General features: G+C 52.4%; 1 protein-coding gene across 1 annotated transcript; it reads right to left on the bottom strand.

The window, feature by feature from the left end:
- Positions 1–1,532: 1,532 nt before the first annotated feature.
- Positions 1,533–9,103, bottom strand: CMKLR1 (chemerin chemokine-like receptor 1). The gene has a single exon (XM_014787037.2). The coding sequence runs from the start codon at positions 9,101–9,103 to the stop codon at positions 7,985–7,987; it is 1,119 nt and encodes a 372-aa protein (XP_014642523.1). The 3' UTR covers positions 1,533–7,984.
- Positions 9,104–18,059: the final 8,956 nt, after the last annotated feature.

Consider the following 18,059-nt stretch of genomic DNA (forward strand, 5'->3'; position numbering starts at 1 on the left):
CAAATCCTTAATAGAGTCCTGGTCCGGAAAAGAACCACGAAACAATAGGAAGACAGGGAGGAGGGGCAGGGAGGCATCTGCTTCCTTTATTTTCAGACTGCAATTAATCAGACAAAGGGGAAAGGAAAAGACCAAGGGAGGTAGAAGCATTCGATGGAAACCTCCTCTGTGTGTGACTGCTCCTAAGGGTGCAAGAGAAAGAGCCCTAGCTCCTCCACTTCTGAATTAAGTGGCCTGGGGCCTCAGTTTCCATGTCTGTGAAATGGGGTATACCTCACCCCCACCCCACTCCAAGTTTCATCTAGATAGAAAAAAAACATGAAAATACATTGGATATGGTATATCGTAATAGTGATTGTCATGAAACTCGACGATGATGATGATGATGAGAAAAATGTCAGTTATCTCTTCGTTTGTTCAGCAAAAACTCATGAGCACTTTTTCTGTGCTAAGCACTGCTCTGGGTGCTGGGGATACAGAAGTGAGCAAGAGAGACTGGTCCCTGCCCTGGTGGAGCTCACCGCCCAGCAGGGGGACAGACTTAAGGCAGCTAAACACACGAATATATAAAGTATTCCAGATGGCAGGAAGTATTAAAATGAAAATACAACAAGGCACCTGATAGACAGTGAATCAGGATGGGGCTACTTGCAGCGGAGGCAGGGGTCAGGAGGGCCTCTCTGAAGAGGTGACATTTGAGCTGAGACCTTAAGGAGCCAGAGGAACCAGTCAGTGGTCCCGGAACAGAAGGAACAGCACACGCAAAGGCCTGAGGTGGAACAACCTTGGAAGTACTGTTGTTGTTTACCTGGTTTGCTTTACTTTGTTTTTGAGAGGCAAGAAGGCTCCCCTGGCTGGAGAGCAGCACGAGATGCAGAAGAGGAAGCGATACAGACCCTATAAGGGTCTGGGTCATAGGAAGGGGATCGGATTATTATACCCTGGGGTGGAGGCTCACTCTGGCTGCTTCGTGGAGAGTGGGTTGTGGGGGGCAAGGCTGGGAGTGGGGAGACCAGTGAGGAGGCTGATGCACATCCAGATGAAAGAGATGTGCACTTGCTAAATGCTCACGTGCGGCATCTCATTTAATCCTCACAGAGACCCTGCGAGCAGCAAATTCTTATTTTATCCATTTTAGAGATGAAAAAACTGAGGTTTTAGAGACGTTGAGTAGCTTGCCCAAGGTCATAGAGCCTTAACCCTCGCCCTAACCCCCAGTAAATGGTGGAGCTGGGATTCGAGCCCAAGTAGTCTGACTCCTGAGCCCACGTGATCCTCTGTCATAACCATCAAAGGCCCTTTGAGTCAGGGGGCAGGGCTGGGGTGAACCCTGGGAGGGCTCAGTCCTTTCTCAGATGCTGCATCTTCGGATGGACCCTGCAGGGACCACCGCCCTCTGAGTTGCTCTTTCGAATCAGAGAGAAGCCCCCAGACCTGATTCTGTCCAGAGAGCCAAAGGAAGTGGGAAGGCATTCCTGCAGACACCGTTAATTATTTTATTTTTAAAAATACTTTTATTGGGGTGTAACTTACTACAGTAAAGTGCAGTAATCTTATATGTACAAATAAATGGGGTTTTACATATAAAGACAGCTATGTAACCAGCACCTACATCAAGATTGAGTATCCCTCACCCATATCCAGGACAATTTTGAAGGATAAAGTTTATGACCCAAATACAGCATATCTCTGCCCTGGAGCAGGTTTTTCCAAAATCTTCTGCCTCCCCTTCAATCCAGATTCTGCTGGAAACTCGCCAGTGACTCCCAGATCCTGGACAGGGGTCCTTCAAGGCAAACCAGCACCAAAGCCCTTGTCAACAAACTAAGAAGTGAAGAGGGCGGCTGGGTGAATGCCCAGGTCTCTAGCATGATGGTGCTTTACAAGTGACTCACATGAGTGTTTTCACACATATCTCAGAGCAATCTGTGAAGTAGGAGGTCCCAACCTTATTTGCAAAGAAGCCTCAGTTTCACCATCTGTAAAATGGGAGGATGGGAAGGGATGAACTTGATGAAGGAGAGTCTCTTTCAAACTCAACAATCTTCTGATACCCAGAGCCGGGAGGAAGTCACAAGCCCATCCAGACACCACTTCCTCTCTCTGAAGGAAAAAGCAATCCCTCAGATTCCCCTACTCCTACCTCCTCAAAATCTGACACTGGAGAGAGAGTATCAATTTGCTTTCCTCTCCGCAGGGAATAGTCTCTTCGAGGATAGTTTATATTTGCAAGTTGCTTTAGAGTCAAAGAGACTGGGGTTTGAATCCTAGCTCTGTGACTTAGCTGCGTGACACCAGGCAAGTCACTTCACCTCTCTGAACCTCAATTTCCTCTTCTGTACATGGAGATAGTAATGGCCCCTACCACAAAGGTTGTTGTAAGGACTCAATGAGATGATGAAACTAAAGTGCTTGCAGGATGCCCAAACCTTCGACATGCTCAGTTAAGACTGCGTACTATTATTGTTGTTGTTGCTGTTTTTGAAGGTTTGAGCACAGGTAAGTGTCCTGTAGACCTGGGCTTCTTCCTCCCTTCACCAGCTCTCTCCTGGCCCCCACCTGCCCACGGACCAGGTCTCCAGATCAATAGCTGGCTGACATGCCTGGGGGTATCCCCCTCTCCAGGGCGGGGGGAGAGACTTCCGGAAGATCCACCAGGACAGAACTCGGGGGACCCCCAAAGTTAAACCCCAAGTCCAAGCATTTGGAGTCTCGTCTGCAGAAACTCCCCACAGCCACCACCCACAATTGCAGCATTAATATGCCTCTGTGCCTCTCAGGTTAATATATGTATTATTTATAGGGCTTTATTATGTGCTCAGAGGGCTCCCCTGAGAAATATAATTGTGCATTGGGAGGCAGATTTGAATAATATTTACAATTAATTTCCTCCAATAAAGCAAGGCGCCGAGGCCTCTGTGCAGTTGCAATGGACCCTGGGTTGGTTTCCCGCTAACGGCTCCCCAGAGAGAGCTGGGGCAGCTTTTAAATATCCCTCCAATAGTCCACTTCTCTCAGGCTCTACCTTTGCTCCCTTTGTTCCGCCAGCCCAGGCACCATCGCACGCATCTGGAGGCTGCCGCAGCCTCCCTCGGGGCTCCCCCTCCTGCCCCTCTCCAGCCCGTCCTCCCCAGAGCAGCCCCGGCATGTTTCAATATGCAGATCTGAGCACCTCACTCCCCTGCATGTGGGCTCCCCTTCATCTCAGGTAAAGGCCCTCCCATGGTCTGGCCCTGCCTCCTCCCCATCCTCTCTGGTCCCGGCTCTTTCCACGCGCTCCGCTGCAGCCCCCACGCCCTTTCTGTCCCCCGTAATCACTCTGCCCCCTCCCACATCAACGCTGCGGTCCACACTGTTCTCCCTCCCTGGAGCACCCTCTCTCTAGCCTCCCCATTGAGTCAGGGCCTACTCATCCTTCACATCTCAAGTATCTCTTCCCTGAGGCAGTTTCCTTGGCCTCTGGACAGGGTCAGATCTCTCCATGATGTGTGTGTAGCACTTCCTGTGGTTGTTATCCATTTAGGGCGTGTTTTTAAAAATTTTTGGCTCTCTCTCCTACCAGCCAATGAATGAGCTCATGAGGACAGAACCCAAACGTCCTGATCATCCCTGGATTCTCAGTGCCTACCACTGGGCCTGGCAAAGAGGGGGTATTAAATAGATTTTTATGGACAGCATGAATGGGTGAATATAGAGATGGTTATGTAAAGAGATGGGTGGATGGATGGATGGAAAGCTGGATGGGTGTGTGAATAGATAAGTGGATGGATGGGTGGGTGGGTGAATGGATGCTGGGGTGAATGGACGGGTGGATCGGTAGTGTGGAGGGATGGGTGGATGGATGTTGGGGTGAATGGGTGGGTGGACGGGTAGATGGATGTTGGGGTAAACGCATGGATGGATGAGTGGATGGCTGGGTGGATGTTAGGGTGAGTAGGTGGGTGGGTGAAAGGATGGAGAGATGAACCTGTAGATGGGAGGATCTGTCCTTGGGTGGCCTGATGTCGTGACAAAAAGCACAGACGTGGGAGTCAGGAGCCCTGGGTTTCAGTCTCCTATCGGCCGTAGCTTGCTATGTTACCTTGTATCACTACCTGTCTCATATCCTTGATTGCTAGGAAAATGAAACAAGTGGAGGGAAATTTTTTCAAAATGTAGATTCCTCAAAGTCCAAAATTTGGGGAATGGTAGGTTGGGAATCTCAGGGTTTCTCCTGCTGTCTCACAACATAGCTGTGTGACTTTGGACAGGTCACTTCACCTCTCTGAGCCTTTGCTGCTCTTCTGTGAGGTGGACTTTGGGGGAGTTTGTGGCAGGAACCTCCAGCACTGAGCCCCACGCTTGCTTCAGTCTCTTTATTCAAGAGAAACTTTGTCCTCAAAGGGAGGAAGCAAGGAAGTCCCCTACTGAATCATTTCACGGTAGGACAAGTGGCCTCCTGGTTCCTTCTGGTCCTGGATACCAGGCCCAGCAACAATTTTCCACATCCAAGGTTTGGCAACCACAGGCCCAGAGCACCCCAGCTCCTGCCAGAGCACGTTAGGGAGGAGAGGGAGAGGGAGCCAGTGGCGGGGGCTGGGGGACAAATGACCACTTCCATCCAAGCCACATACCACCTCCTTGTGCAGATTTCTCAAAGGGCAGCTCTCGAAACCTCAGTTCCCCCATCTGTAAAATGGGAAAGGCCTAGACTAGAGGAGTTTGAAGGGCCCTCGTGGCTCTCACTGTTGGTCTCTATCTTCTCCCAGCCGTCCTGGCCCCTAAGCCCTCCAGAGCTGACTCCTCCTCCGCCAGTGCCTGATCTCCCCTTCTGAGTCCCTCTCCCTTGCCCCCTCTTCCTCCTCCCCCTCCTTCTCCCCTTCCTCCTCCTCCCCCTCCCCCTTCCCCTTCCCTCTCTCTCGCTTCTCCCAAGGGCTGAAGAAGCTAGGAGCTCAGGCAGCAGACCTGGTTCAAAGCCCAACCCCACCATTTCCTAGCTGTGTGACCCGGGACAAGTGAGGTCTGCCATCCGAACCTCCCTTTCTGCATCACCCACGTGGGACTCATGGTCTTCTCACAGGACCGTTCTGAGGGCTTGATGAGATCTTTGCCTGACACACAGTAGGTGCGTATAAATGCAGGATCCCTTTCCTTCATTGACATTCTGCATTTCCTTTGTTTCCCTCCCCCCACCCAGTCTCCCCCCAGGCCCTGCCCCATCCTCAAACACCATCTTCTCTTCCTGTCCCTCTGCCCGCTTCCCCGTGCCCCTCGGCCCACACACCCCACCCGAGAGGCAGCGCTGAGACCCCATTGGCAGGGTCCTGGTCCCAGAGGGAGGGCGCTGGGGCACACAGCGTGTAGGCTGCCTGTGGAGCAATGCAGGTGAACACACTTGGTGAACGCAGGGACTTTGTACGTGTGACCTGTGGAGATCCTCAAAAGAGCCTGTGTGGACAAGACGGAAGGGGCGTCGTGGTTGCATTTAGCATTTGATGGGACCCTACAGTCAGAACAGGAAGGCTGGTGGGGCAGCCAGGGAGAGGGAGCCTGACCCTACGGAGGAAAGCAGCTGGTTTGAATCTTGCTCCTGTTCATCAGCGTTTCCAATGACAAAATGACTGCCTGGCTCCCGCGGCCTGGCCTGGCCTGCACGCAGCCCAGAAGGAGCGAGGAAATGAGTCTGAGGAAACAGCACCGTCCAAGGGCAGAGGCCCAAGGGGCTGATGACTGTCTGGGACTGGGGCCACCCTGTGCCTTGGTTGCTTCCGCTGTGAAGCTGGGGAGGGGATCATGGGGGCACTGGGCAATATTCAGAGCTACCCTTTTTGTTTGCAAACTGTCCAAGTTCAGATTTCTTGAAGCAACCGGCGGCCCCAACTTGGGGTGAATTGAGAGCTCCCTCGCCATCAGCACGATGACCCAATGAGAGAAGGAACAGTTTGTCTCTTAATGAGGTGTGAGTCCAAACAGCCCATGGCCTCAGGACCTGCCCAGTGCTGTGTAGACATGACATCTGTTCATTGCATCTTGTTGGAGAACTGGCTTCACAACGAAGGGACCAGAAGAGAACAGAATGTGGACGCTTGGAGGCCAAAGGGCCTTGGGCCCACATGAGGCTGCCTCCCACCAGGCCTCTCTCCCCACCGCCCTCCCTAGAGATCTCTGAGGAGGCAGGAGATGGAGCCACGGTGGGTGTGTGTGGATGGATGTCGAGGGAGCCTGAGGCCAAGTGCACTTTCTTAGCTATGTTGGGTCATTTTTGAAAACTATTTACAAAGGTGACTTAAAGGCCATTAAGATGTTTACATTACTCTGCTGAGGAATCTATATTTATGGTCAAAACTCCAAGCCTCTCTCAAAACCCCAAGCCTCTGCAGCTTTATTTGAGCCAGACAGACCTAGTTTCAAATCCAGGCTCTCGCAGAGACCAGCTGGGCACCCTCAGGCAAGTTACTTAACCTCTCTGAGCCCCTGATACCGCATACGCAAAAAGAAAGTAATAATTGTACCTAATTCAGGGTTGCTGAGGAATAAATGAGATAGCACATGTAAAGTGCTTAACATAGGAAGTGCTAAATAATGTAGGCTATCATTATAGTCCAGAATATTCTCAATAGATACGGTATCCATAAAAGAACGGAGTTTCTGGGGCCAGACAGAGGTGAGTTCAGATCTTAAGTCTGCCTCTGGCTAGCTGTGTGACGTTGGGGGCGTTACTTCCCTCCTCTGAGCTCAGCTTTGTCGTTTTTAAAGGGGACGGTGACGCTCTGTAGCACAGGAAGGTGTGGGTCCTAGACGAGAAAAGACGGGATGGCCGCACACAGGGGGAGCTCTGTGCCTGCGGCGCCCACAGCCCACCTCTCAGAAGCACAGTTCAAGGAGTCAGCCTCCAGATTCTGCTTCGAGTTCCATGACTGAGCCCTCGGACACACTCTTTGGCCCGCGAGGCTCTCCCGGGTTGCTTCCCGAAGCTGATTTTGGACAAGTCTTCAGCAAGGCGTTGAGGAAGTTGAGGAGGAGGAGATGCGCCCCCCCACCCCCCGCCCTGGAGTGTTTTATTCTGAGCACCTCCCGCCAGAGCCAGTGGATTGGAGAAGGAGGGAGGCATCCCTGTGATGGAGTGGGGCCTGCTGGTGAAGCTGCCTGCCGGACCCAGCCCCCAAATACCAAATGCAGAGTGAGAGCAGGGCCCGGGGCAAGGGGCTGGCACCACCCCACCCCAAAGTACCTACGGCCAAAGCACCATCACCCAGGGAGGCTCCGGGGTGAGTTGCTGCAGGCCGCACCCTTCGAAGGGTCTTTCCTCTTCTTTCTCCATTCCTTCTCCTAGACCCCAAGTCCTCAATGCAGCCCGGCTTGTCTTGTCCTCACAAAGAGCCCACACGGCCCCTTAGGACCTGTCCTCTGTCTTCTGAGCTGATCTGAAAGCCAAATCCATGGTTCTGGGAACTCCTGGGCTCACATGTCACCTTCCTCTCCCAGGTAACCTGTGCATTCCACACGCCCTAACCCAGAGGAATGGTTTGCAGGGTGGGACGTCTGGCCGGCTACTAAGATAGGTACACGGGGCGAGGTGTGATCTCCATCACACTGGGTTTGCTCTGACCTCCTCTGCTCACACCAGGAATGGACCTTGGAGAGTGTTTGTGTCATTCCTGGAGAGCACACAGTAGGTAGCTTAATCTCGCTATCGTTTGCCAATCCCAGTTCACGGCAGTGCTTTTGAGAATTCTCCCTTTTTGGTTTTGCATCAGTCAAGGCTGGTCTCCCAAGAAGCATGGGATGCCGGCCCACGGCTGAGCCACATGGCATGCTCTGTCCACCATGCCACTGGAAGAAAGGGGCTCCCAGCCCTGGAGTCCCAGCTCAAAGCACTGTTCACCCCCGTGCAAAACGCAGTGGGCATTGGTGGGTGCTGAAAAGGTTCCTGCGTGGTCTTGAGAAGGCATAGCTTTGGGCCTCCAAGGATGGGAGTGTCCACTGGACGTTTCCCAGGTGGGGCTCAAAGCATGCTGGTCTCCCTCTCGTTTACTGAGGACCTCTCGTTCATCAAGGACGTCTTGGTAAAGCTCCTGTGACTGGGAAAGGGGGAGTGGCCCGTCTCCTCACTCAGAGCGTTGACCAGGCGAGAGAAGACAGCCACCTTGAACTTCTTGAAGTCCTGACCCATGAAGACGTACAGAATAGGGTTCATGCAGCTGTTGGCGATGGCGATGGCAGTGGCCAGGGGCAAACCCAGGCTGAAGACGGGGCCAGGCATGGCAGTGTGGTGGAGCTCCAAGAGGTTGAGTGTGTGGTAGGGGCACCAGCAGAGGAAGAAGGTGATGATGATGGTCACGATGATCTTGAAGGGCTTCTTGGTCTTGGCCAGGCGGTTGCGCTGCACCTTGCAGACGATGGTGAAGTAGCAGGCTGTGATGATAAGGACAGGGACCAGGAAGCCACAGAGGAAGCGGGTGACGGTCACCACCATGTGCCGGCCGAACCCCACAGGGTTCAGTTGGTGTTGAGCGGGCCACGGGGAGGAGCCGGCCACTGACAGGCTGAAGTTGTTGAAGCAGGATATTTTACCCCCGTGCACATGGGCTGTGTCTCGGAAGACGAGGGACGGGGAACTCAAGAAGAAAGCCAGGACCCAGATAACCACGCAGGCCAGGTAGGCCAGCCGGACGCTGCGGTGGTTCTGGGACCAGACGGGGAGGAGCACAGAGATGCAGCGGTCGAAGCTGATGACTGTCAGCAGGAAGACGCTGGTGTACATGTTGTGGATGAGCAAGAAGTTGCTGATCTTGCACATGGCCGTCCCAAAAACCCAGTGGTAGTCCATGGCGGCGTAGGCGATGTGCATCGGGAGGAAGACATTGAACAGGAAATCCGCCACGGCCAGATTGAGGAACCAGACAGTGTTCACGGTCTTTTTCATCTTGAAGGTGGCGATGATGATCACCACGCCATTGCCCAGGATCCCGAGGAAACAGACGATGCTATAGACCACCACCAGGAAGATCCTGGCCACCCTGCCTTCCAGCGGAGAAGACTCCTCCAAAACCACAATGGGTTCCAAATCATCGGAGTATTCATAACTGTAGGAGAGGGACGTGTTGTAATCCTCGTCCTCCATTCTCTGTGAAGGGAGACAGGCGTCATCAGGGGAACCTTGATTGGAACTGGCTTTAAGAGTTTGACCAACACCACCAAGACTGACAATGTCCTCCCTGGCTCTAAGCAAGGCCCACTGGGTGGCTTAACCACTTCCTGCTTTGCTATTTTATTCATGTGACAAACACCTCTCCAGCACCTCCTGTATACCAGGCACTATTCTAAGGGCTTGACATATATATAAACCCTCTCCATCCTCTCAACAACTCAACGAGGTAGGTAAGTTATGAACCCCATTTTTCAAACCAGGAAACTGAGGCACAGAGAGCTTAAGTCACTTGGCCGAGGTCATACAGCTGGGAAGTCAAACCCCCACTTCAGAGGCCATCCTCTCGACAACCATGTTTTGCTGCCTCTCTGGGACCCTCCTCTTCCCCTTACAGTCTAGAGGGGGAGATGAGCATTCATCAAAAAACTCCTCAGATCATGAAAAAATCGCGATGACGCTAAGTGCAACAAAAAAGAGGTGCACGGTGCTGTGAACTCGGTTCCAACCATGTTTTCAAACTCCCGGGGGCAGCCGTGATGGCATTCTCCAGCGCACCCCACCTCCTCAGCGGTCCCCCACTGGTGCCCTCTGGAGGCACGAGTTCAGACCACAGGAGTCCCTCACCGTGGACTGTTATGGCATCCGAAGCTCTCCAATGTGGGTCCTTGGCCAATCAGTCCCTGTGCACAGCTGGAAACACCTGCAGGGAAGAACGGGAGGCAGCAGTTAGACCAGGTCTCAGAGCCAGAGGTTGGGGTAGACTCAAAGCCAGAGACGGGATCTAGTGTCCTTACTCCAGGTTTGCTGAGGAGGAAGCAGAGGCCAAGTGACGTGCCCAAGGTCACTCAGCTGGGAAGTGGTAGAGCCCCTTGACCCCAGAGCAACTGCTGGACCCTCCATCCCAGCCCCCACTTCCCCCCAGCACGTCCAGAGCTGATGCCCAGCAGAGGTGGGTGCAGGAGAGAGTGCGATGCTCCCTGCAAACCCACTGCTGGGGCGGGACTCAGGAAACACCATTCCAGGCAGTGTGGGCACTCTGAAGACAGAAGAAGGACCAGAGCACCTACCACGAGCCCAGAGCTTCAAGTCTCTCGTGTCATTTAGTCTCCCCAGGGCCCTTCCAGGCAGGTGTTACCACTCTTGTTTTGGAGCTGTGGAAACTGAGGCCCAGCCAGAAAAGCACCATTCTCCCTGGGCACCCTTGGGGCCCTGCTGTCACAGAGGTCTTGTGAGGAGACAGACGTGAAGACGTTCGCTGAGCACCTACTGTATGCCAGACCACTTACCTGGTACTTCATACAACCCCCATAACAACCTCATTGGGTATTCTCGCAATTTACAGAACAAACTGAGATTCTGAGGAGTTTCTGAGCTTGGGAGGTCTTGGGGGCAGTTGTCACACGCATGGTTCAGCCGCGGCCGCCTCCCAGCTGTGTGGCTTTGAACATGCCCCTCTCTGAACCTCAGTGTCCTCATCAGTAAAATGGGAATGCTCACTACTTCACAGAGCGGAATAAGAACTATAGGCATCAGGTATATGGAACATTTGGCTCGGCGGTGGCACGTAGTAAAGCCTCAATGAATATTAGTGATTATGTTACAGCCCAGGGATGCACAGCTGCAATTTGAACCCAGGGCTCTGACACCCCAGAGCCAGTGCACTGTCCACCACGCCAGCTCTCCCATCCTAACCAGATGTTTCAGCCCCGTGAGACTGCCAATCGATGCTTCATTATAAACAACTCCAACCTTCCTCCATATAAAAGCATTACTGGTCCTTAATGGACTCGAGGTTATATTTTATCGCATAAAAGTCATCTTTGGCTTTTATTAAATAAAAGCCACTTGGAAAATTCCATTAAGGACTCTGGGCCCAAGGGACTGAGAATTCAAGCTTGAGTGTCGTCCCACTCTGCAGGCTGGGAGGATATTTCAGAGGTGCCCAATGAGGGGTGCCCGAGGGCTTCCTTTAGCTCTGGAGTGCAGGGAGAAGACAGGGACACCGCAGCCACCCCCACCACCACGATCGGGGGAACTGAGACTGGTGTTGGGGATAATAGTGTATGCCAGAGACTGTGCTGGGCATTTCACACAGGTGGTCTCCCTTTAACCCCATGAGAGCCACAATGAGGCGAAGGAGACGAAAACCCTTGCCCAAGGCATCCAGGCAGGAGGCAGGAGACCCCGGATTTGAGCCAGATCGGTAGGACCTGGACTCTAGACCGTCACTCCACGTTGCCCCCGAAATCGTGATCTGATGACAGCCACCGAGTATGTCCCTGAGGAAGAAACGACCATGTCCACGTCCCTGTGCAGGGCTGTGCGGGCCCCAGGGACGAGGAAACAGCTTCCCTAGGGTCCCTTCCCATAGAAGCTCAGTCAGTCACAAGGCACAAGACAGAGGTAGTGCTGGGTGGGGGGCAAGGCCAGGATGCCCCAAGGCGCCCCAAGGAGGCGCATTCCCCAGCCTGGGCGCCGGAGCTTCCTGGGGCAGGCGGGATCTGAGCTGAGTTTTAAAGGACAGCTAGGAGTTAAGACGATGGAAGGAGGGAGGGCATGCCAAGCCACCTCCCCACTCCCCAGTATGTCCCCCTCATTGGCAGAGGGGGCGTGTCTGAACCCCGCGAGGAGGGTGAAGAGAAGCAGGGTCTCCAGACCCAACCCTCCACACCGCAGTGTCTGCAGAGATGCGACAGACGCAAATAACGTCATGTCTGGCTCTCCCGCTGGGCTGGGAGCAGCTCGGGGTCAGAGGCCGCGTCTTTCCATCTTTGAGCAGGGCCAGGCTGGGCCAGCAGAAGGTGGCACTGACATCCTCTGGGCATGTCTGTCCGTCCACCCTTCACACCCCATCCCACCAGGAATTAAGTGAATCAGCGTTGGCATGTGCCCCCCCACCCCACCCCCCTGGATCTCCCTGGAGGGGGGCCCCATCAGCCTCCTCTCTGTCCCAACACACATCCCTCCTGCCCTGAGCCCGTTTCTGTCCCAGGTCCAGGCAGTACAGCAGAGTGGTCGAGGACATACTTGGGCCCAGCTAGGCTGCCAGCATCCAAATCCGGGGTCTGCGTGATCTCCCTATGACCTTGGACAAGTCAGTTATCCTCTGCACCTCACTTGTGTTATCTGTAAAATGGGCATCATCACAAGTTTCAAACTCACGGAATGGTGGTGAGGAGTAAATATCACATGTAAAGTACTTCAAACAGGACTTGTTACAGGGTAAGCAATACGCTGTTATTGTTATTACTGTTGTTGTTGTTATTATGATTTCTCAGGCTTCCCTCCTAAAATGGCCTTTGCCTGGGAAGGTGGGAGAGACCAAGAAGGCCCGAGGACCAATGCACCTGCCCACTTGTCTCCCCAGTTCTGGGTTCAAGGGCAGGTCAAGGGCGACACAGGCAAGAACTTTGCTTCTCTAAGTTCCAGCCCCCTCATCTCTCCAATAGGGGTAAAAACCCCTCCCTCGTAATATGTATACACATAGCTAACATTTATTTGAGCACTCAGTATATGCCAAACACTGGGATTTCCTTAAATGTTTTAAATTGTTTTTGGTTCCTTGTGATAAATAATAATTGGTTGGTGCACACAATAGCTCAAACACTACATTAAGCATTTTAATTGCATGAGCTCACACATCCCGACAACCCTCAGGAGTGGTACTGCTATTACTCCCAATGTAAACATGAGGAAGTGAGGCTAACGTCACATGGTCAGCTAGTGGCCAATGCACACCCAGGTTGCTCTGACTCCACGCCCTGCTCTTAACTGCCTTGCTTTCCAGAAAGTGGAGTGCATCTTTCCATGTCTGTTCACACCCTTCCTGACGCCCCAGGGTCCCCAGCTCCACCCTCCAGGGACACCTCCTCATTGATCTCCTTCTCCCAGCCCCTCAAGGAATGCACCTTCACCCGTTTTCAAGACAATCTGGCTGAGGTCTGGGGCACACATGGCGATCACTTGCCAAAAATGACATCGTCCATCACAGCCCAGACGGGCAGCTGAGGCTGTGACCAGCTTTTCCCCTTTTCACCCTCGGCTCCCCAGAGAGGCCAGGGAGCAGATGAGCTGTCCTAGCTCAGCTCCCAGAATCTTCCTGTGACCCTGAACTCACACCCACTTGGAACTGGGGCCTAGAGCTGGTCTGCTCTGAGGCTCCAGGCACAAACTCCCCAGGCTGGTCTCTGCAGTCCTTTCCTTGGGACAGTTCCCACAGGTCTCCAGGAGGGGATGCCAGGGAGGGGCTGGTACGGGAGGCAGGAGACCTGATGTGTCATCTGAGCAGCTTTGCTGCCATCTCTGGACCTCAGTTGTGCAATCTGCAAAATGGGAATGATACTACTGGCTGTCCTGATACTTCTCAGGGCTGCTAGGAGAATGAGCTAAGGCGATAAAGGTGCTTTTGGAGTCAGGACTGGAAGGAAGACAGTCTCTAGATCCCTCTCAGCTCCAAGATGTCCTGCGTGTGCCTGTCACAGGTCCTCCTCCCAGCTTGTCCCAGTCTTGGTGAGGATGACACGGGCAGACCCAGAAGACCCAAGTCTGGGTCGAGGCCCTGAGAGGTCTGAGAGCTCTGCTTCATGGGAGAGACAAAGCCCCACGAACTGGAACAACAAAACCTTCCTTGGCCAACACATTTGCTAGGTGGCAGCATCCAAAAATCACAATCACTTTTTTTTTTTCATGGGGTAAGAGTTTCTACTCCCTTTTAAATTCCCTCTACTAGTTCAAACTCACCCCTGAACACCAGGCTCAAGCATCCCCTCCAGGAAGTCTTCCCTCGGCATCCTCTCTCACCCCCTGCAGTGAGCTGAAGGCCCTCCCCACTCAAAAAAATGATTTGTCCACCAGAACCTGTGAATGTGACTTTATTGGGAAAAAGGGTCTTTGCAGATATAATTGAGGTAAGGATCTCAAGATGAGATCATCTTGGATTAAGGTAGACCCTAAACCTAAGGACAAATGTCCTTATAAGAGAAAAGGAAGAGGGAGATTTGAAACAGAAACAGAGAAGGCCATGCAAAGACAGGCAGAGAGTGGAGGTGTGAAATTAATAAAAGAAACCTTAACTAAATCGGAGTTAGGAAGGCCTGCAGGGGGGGCTCTCAAGCCCTATCACATAGGGTGAGTTACACCAAACAGGAAGAGAGGGACACTTGCATCTTCCACAGGAAGTAAAGCTACTTTACTATTGAAGGAAGATTTCTCTCCCCAGACGGCAACAGCCTAGCCATTGAGATATGCCGCAGCTCAGCCAATGAGAAATGTCACAGCTCAGCCAATGAGAAATGCCACAGCTCAGCCAATGAGAAACGCCACAGCTCAGCCAATGAGAAACGCCACAGCTCAGCCAATGAGAAATGCCACAGCTCAGCCAATGAGAAATGCCACAGCTCAGCCAATGAGAAGCTGTTGCTGCCCTGAACTGTTACTTTCCCCCAATGGGCTTTTGTTTAGAGCAGCCCCTCCCTACTCCCCCTTTTTCTCTATAAAAGCAGCTCCCCTCCCTTCTTTTCCAGATTTTCCCATGGTATGCCACAGCGTGCACATCCTGAATTGCAGTTCTTTTGGCTATTCCCAAATACACTCATTTCGAAGGTAAAATAACAGGTGAATTTGCTTTTAAGTTGACACAAGCCAAGGAACACCTGGAGCCCCCAGAAGCTGGAAGGGCAAAGAAGGATTCTCCCCCGGAGCCTTCAGACAGAGCGCAGCCCTGCCAACACCTTGATTTCAGATTCCTGGCCTCCAGATCTGTGAGAGAATAAATTTCTGTTGTTTTAAGCCACCCAGTTTATGGTAATTTGTTCCAGCAGCCCTGGGAAACAAATACACCCCCATTCTGGCTCCCACAGCACCCACCCCCACTGTAGGGCACGTGATATTTATATGGTTATTGCTGGCTTACACGTCTGACTGGACTGGAAGCTACCTGAATGTGAAATCCGGGTCTTATTCAGCTCCATGTTCCCAGGTCAGAGCAGAACCCAACAGGTCCTCAGGATAATGCTTTTGCTCTGCTTTGTTTCTCTGACTCTGTTGAACAGAGCAGCATGTGGCTTGAGCTCACTCACAGCGTGGCCGCCTCAGAGTCGTGACTTGTTACACAGCAGCCCTGGGCTCCATGAGCGGGTGTTCCAGTGCAAAAAGTGGAAGTTGCATGGTCTTTTGTGACCTAGCCTCGGGGTCAGGGCGTGGCAACCACATAGTGTCACTTCTGTCCTATTCTTTTTATAACTTTACTTTGAAATAATTACAAACTCACAGGAAGTTGCAACAATAGTACAGAGAAGTCCCGTGTACCTATCATTTGATTTTCCCTGATAGTGGTGTCTTATATAACTCTGGCACATTCCTGGGGTATTATTGGAAAAATGGATGGATGAACGAATGGACGGGTGAACAAATGGACGAGTGAACGAATGGACGGGTGAATGAATGGATGAATGAATGATGCTTTTTCTATCTCACTGTGTTGATGTGGAAATTAGAAATAATAATAATGACAATGATGATGCCGTGGAACAAAGCACAATAAAACAAAGGAATTAAGGTTCTAGGATATGGCCTCACACCCACCAAGGTTGGACTCTTGGCTCCACAACCTACAAGGTGTGTGACTCTGGCCATGTTTGTTTCCCCGCAAAATTCATGTTTCTGTCCCCCCTAAATCCACAACCCCCAACGTGATGCAGTTAGGAGGTGGGCCCTGTGGGAGGTGATTAGGTCATGAGGGTGGAGCCCCCAGGAACAGGATTAGTGCCCTTATAAAAGAGCCCACAGGAGGCTCTCTTGCCCCCTACACCATATGAGGACACAGTGAGAAGTTGGCCCTCTGTGAACCAGGAAGCAGGTTCTCACCAGACACCAAATCTGCTGGTGCCTTGATCTTGGACCTCCCAGCCTCCGGAATTGTGAGAAATAAATGTTTGTTGTTTAAGCCGCCCAGTGTCTGGTATTCTGTAATAGCAGCCTGAATGGACTCAGGCCCGTTGCTTCACCCTCTCTGATGCTCAATTTCAATACCAGTGCAACGAGGCTCATCCATGGACCAACCTCTCGGGCTGTTGTGAGGACTGAATAAATGGCGTTTGCTAAGTGCTCGGGCACTGCCTGGTGCATGGGAAGCTCAGCACTGATAATTAATGAAGCACTTCGTGTGCGCTGGACAATGGGCCATGCACTCTAGGCACATCTCACCCCGTCCTTACGACAGCCCTCTGGGGCTGGGACAAGATTACACCATTCTCAGATGGGGACACTGAGGCACAGGGAGGTGAAGTGAGCTCTGTGAAGCATTCTGCACCACTGTAGAGCGTGAAGCCACTACTGTTTCTGTCTTCATCATTGTTGTTGTTAGTGGAGGCTCTGTCTACAATCAGGGTCCACCCGAGTTTTCTATCAGTGCCCGGTTCTGACGCTTCCTGCCTCCTTCATCTCCACTCTGTCCAGTGCCCCAGGCCTCTCCCTCTGATGACGCTGACCATGTCCTGCCCGCGCCCCACCCAGGCCACCCACCCCAAAAGGCCTGCTAGATAGCAGACGCTCGTTCTTCACCAGCCTCCAGCTCAGTGCCCGGCTCACAGTAAGCACTTAATAAGTACACGTGTTACTATTCCTGGCATAGTGATTTACTGGGCACTTACTATGTGGCAGGTGCCAAGCCCATTAGAAATGTTGTCACACACTGTCCCCAAACGGCCCTGCAAGGAGGGTGGTATCCTTCTCCCCTGAGGCTGTGGAAACAGAGACCTGATGCCTCCTGTATCAGTCAGCTTGGGCTGCTGTAACAAAGGACCAGAGACTGGGCAGCTTAAACAACAGACATTTTTTTCTCACAGTTCCAGAGGCTGGAAGTCCAAGATCAAGGTGTCAGCAGGGTTGGTTTCTTCTGAGGCCACTCTCCTTGGCTTGCGACAGCCGCCTTCTCCCAGCGTCTTGACGTGGTCTGCCCTCTGTGTGTGTCTGTGTCCTAATCATCAGGCAGATGGGATTAGGGCCCACCCTAATGACCTCGTTTTACCTTAATCACTTCTTCAAAGGGCCGGTCTCCAAATACAGTCACATTCCAAGGTCCTGGGGTTAGGATACCAACACACGAATTTGGGAGGACACAATTCAACCCACAACTCTTACACTGTTGTCATTATTGTTACAACTTAACATTGCCCTCTGAGGTTCCTCCAGATCCCTTGTTCTGAGCTTGAGGGCCTAACTCCCAGCTCTCTGCCCCATGGCCTCACCCATGCTGGGCCCAGGCCCTATCCACACACACACACACACACACACACACAGCATGCTCACAAACATAGAGATACACACACGGCGTGTTCACACACACACACACACACACACATACATACACACACATACATGCCCTGCCTCCAGTGGAGGAAGAGATTTATGATGTCCAAACCCAACAAGGAATTGCCATCTAGAACGTGCAGGGAACTCCTTCCTGCAAATCCAAAACAACAACAGAAGCAACTCGAACAGGAAAACCGGCAAATGATATGAACAGGTAATTTACAGGAGGGAAACTCCCAACCACAGGCATAAGTAAACTGATGATCAAAGACATGCAAATGAGAACTGTGTCAAGGACTAGAGAGCTGGGAGGGAGACCCCGGGGGTGGGCGGGGTGAGGGCCCAGGCTCTCACGCTGTGCTGCAGGAACCACGAACCCTTGTGCACCTCACAACCCCGCAAGGAACCACACTCGGGCATGCTGGTGTGCAGTGTTTTCAAGGGCATGTCTTAGCTTCTGTTCTCCAGAAGCAAAGCTCAAATGAGGATTCCTGCAAAAGTGATTTATTAAGGAAGTGTTCCAGGAAACCCTGGAGAGGGAGGGGGAAAGTAGGATTGGGAAGGGGAGGAGGCTGGGCAAGGGTGTAGCACCAGGCAAGGTCCCACAGGAGATGGCCTT

This window comes from Ceratotherium simum, chromosome 35 (genome assembly GCF_057802395.1).
Source record: "Ceratotherium simum simum isolate JZ-2026a chromosome 35, ASM5780239v1, whole genome shotgun sequence".
Classification (NCBI taxonomy): Eukaryota; Metazoa; Chordata; class Mammalia; order Perissodactyla; family Rhinocerotidae; genus Ceratotherium; species Ceratotherium simum.

Coding starts and splice junctions, on each gene's coding strand:
- CMKLR1 (XM_014787037.2), bottom strand. CDS start 9,103: ATGGAGGACGAGGATTACAACACGTCCCTCTCCTACAGTTATGAATAC.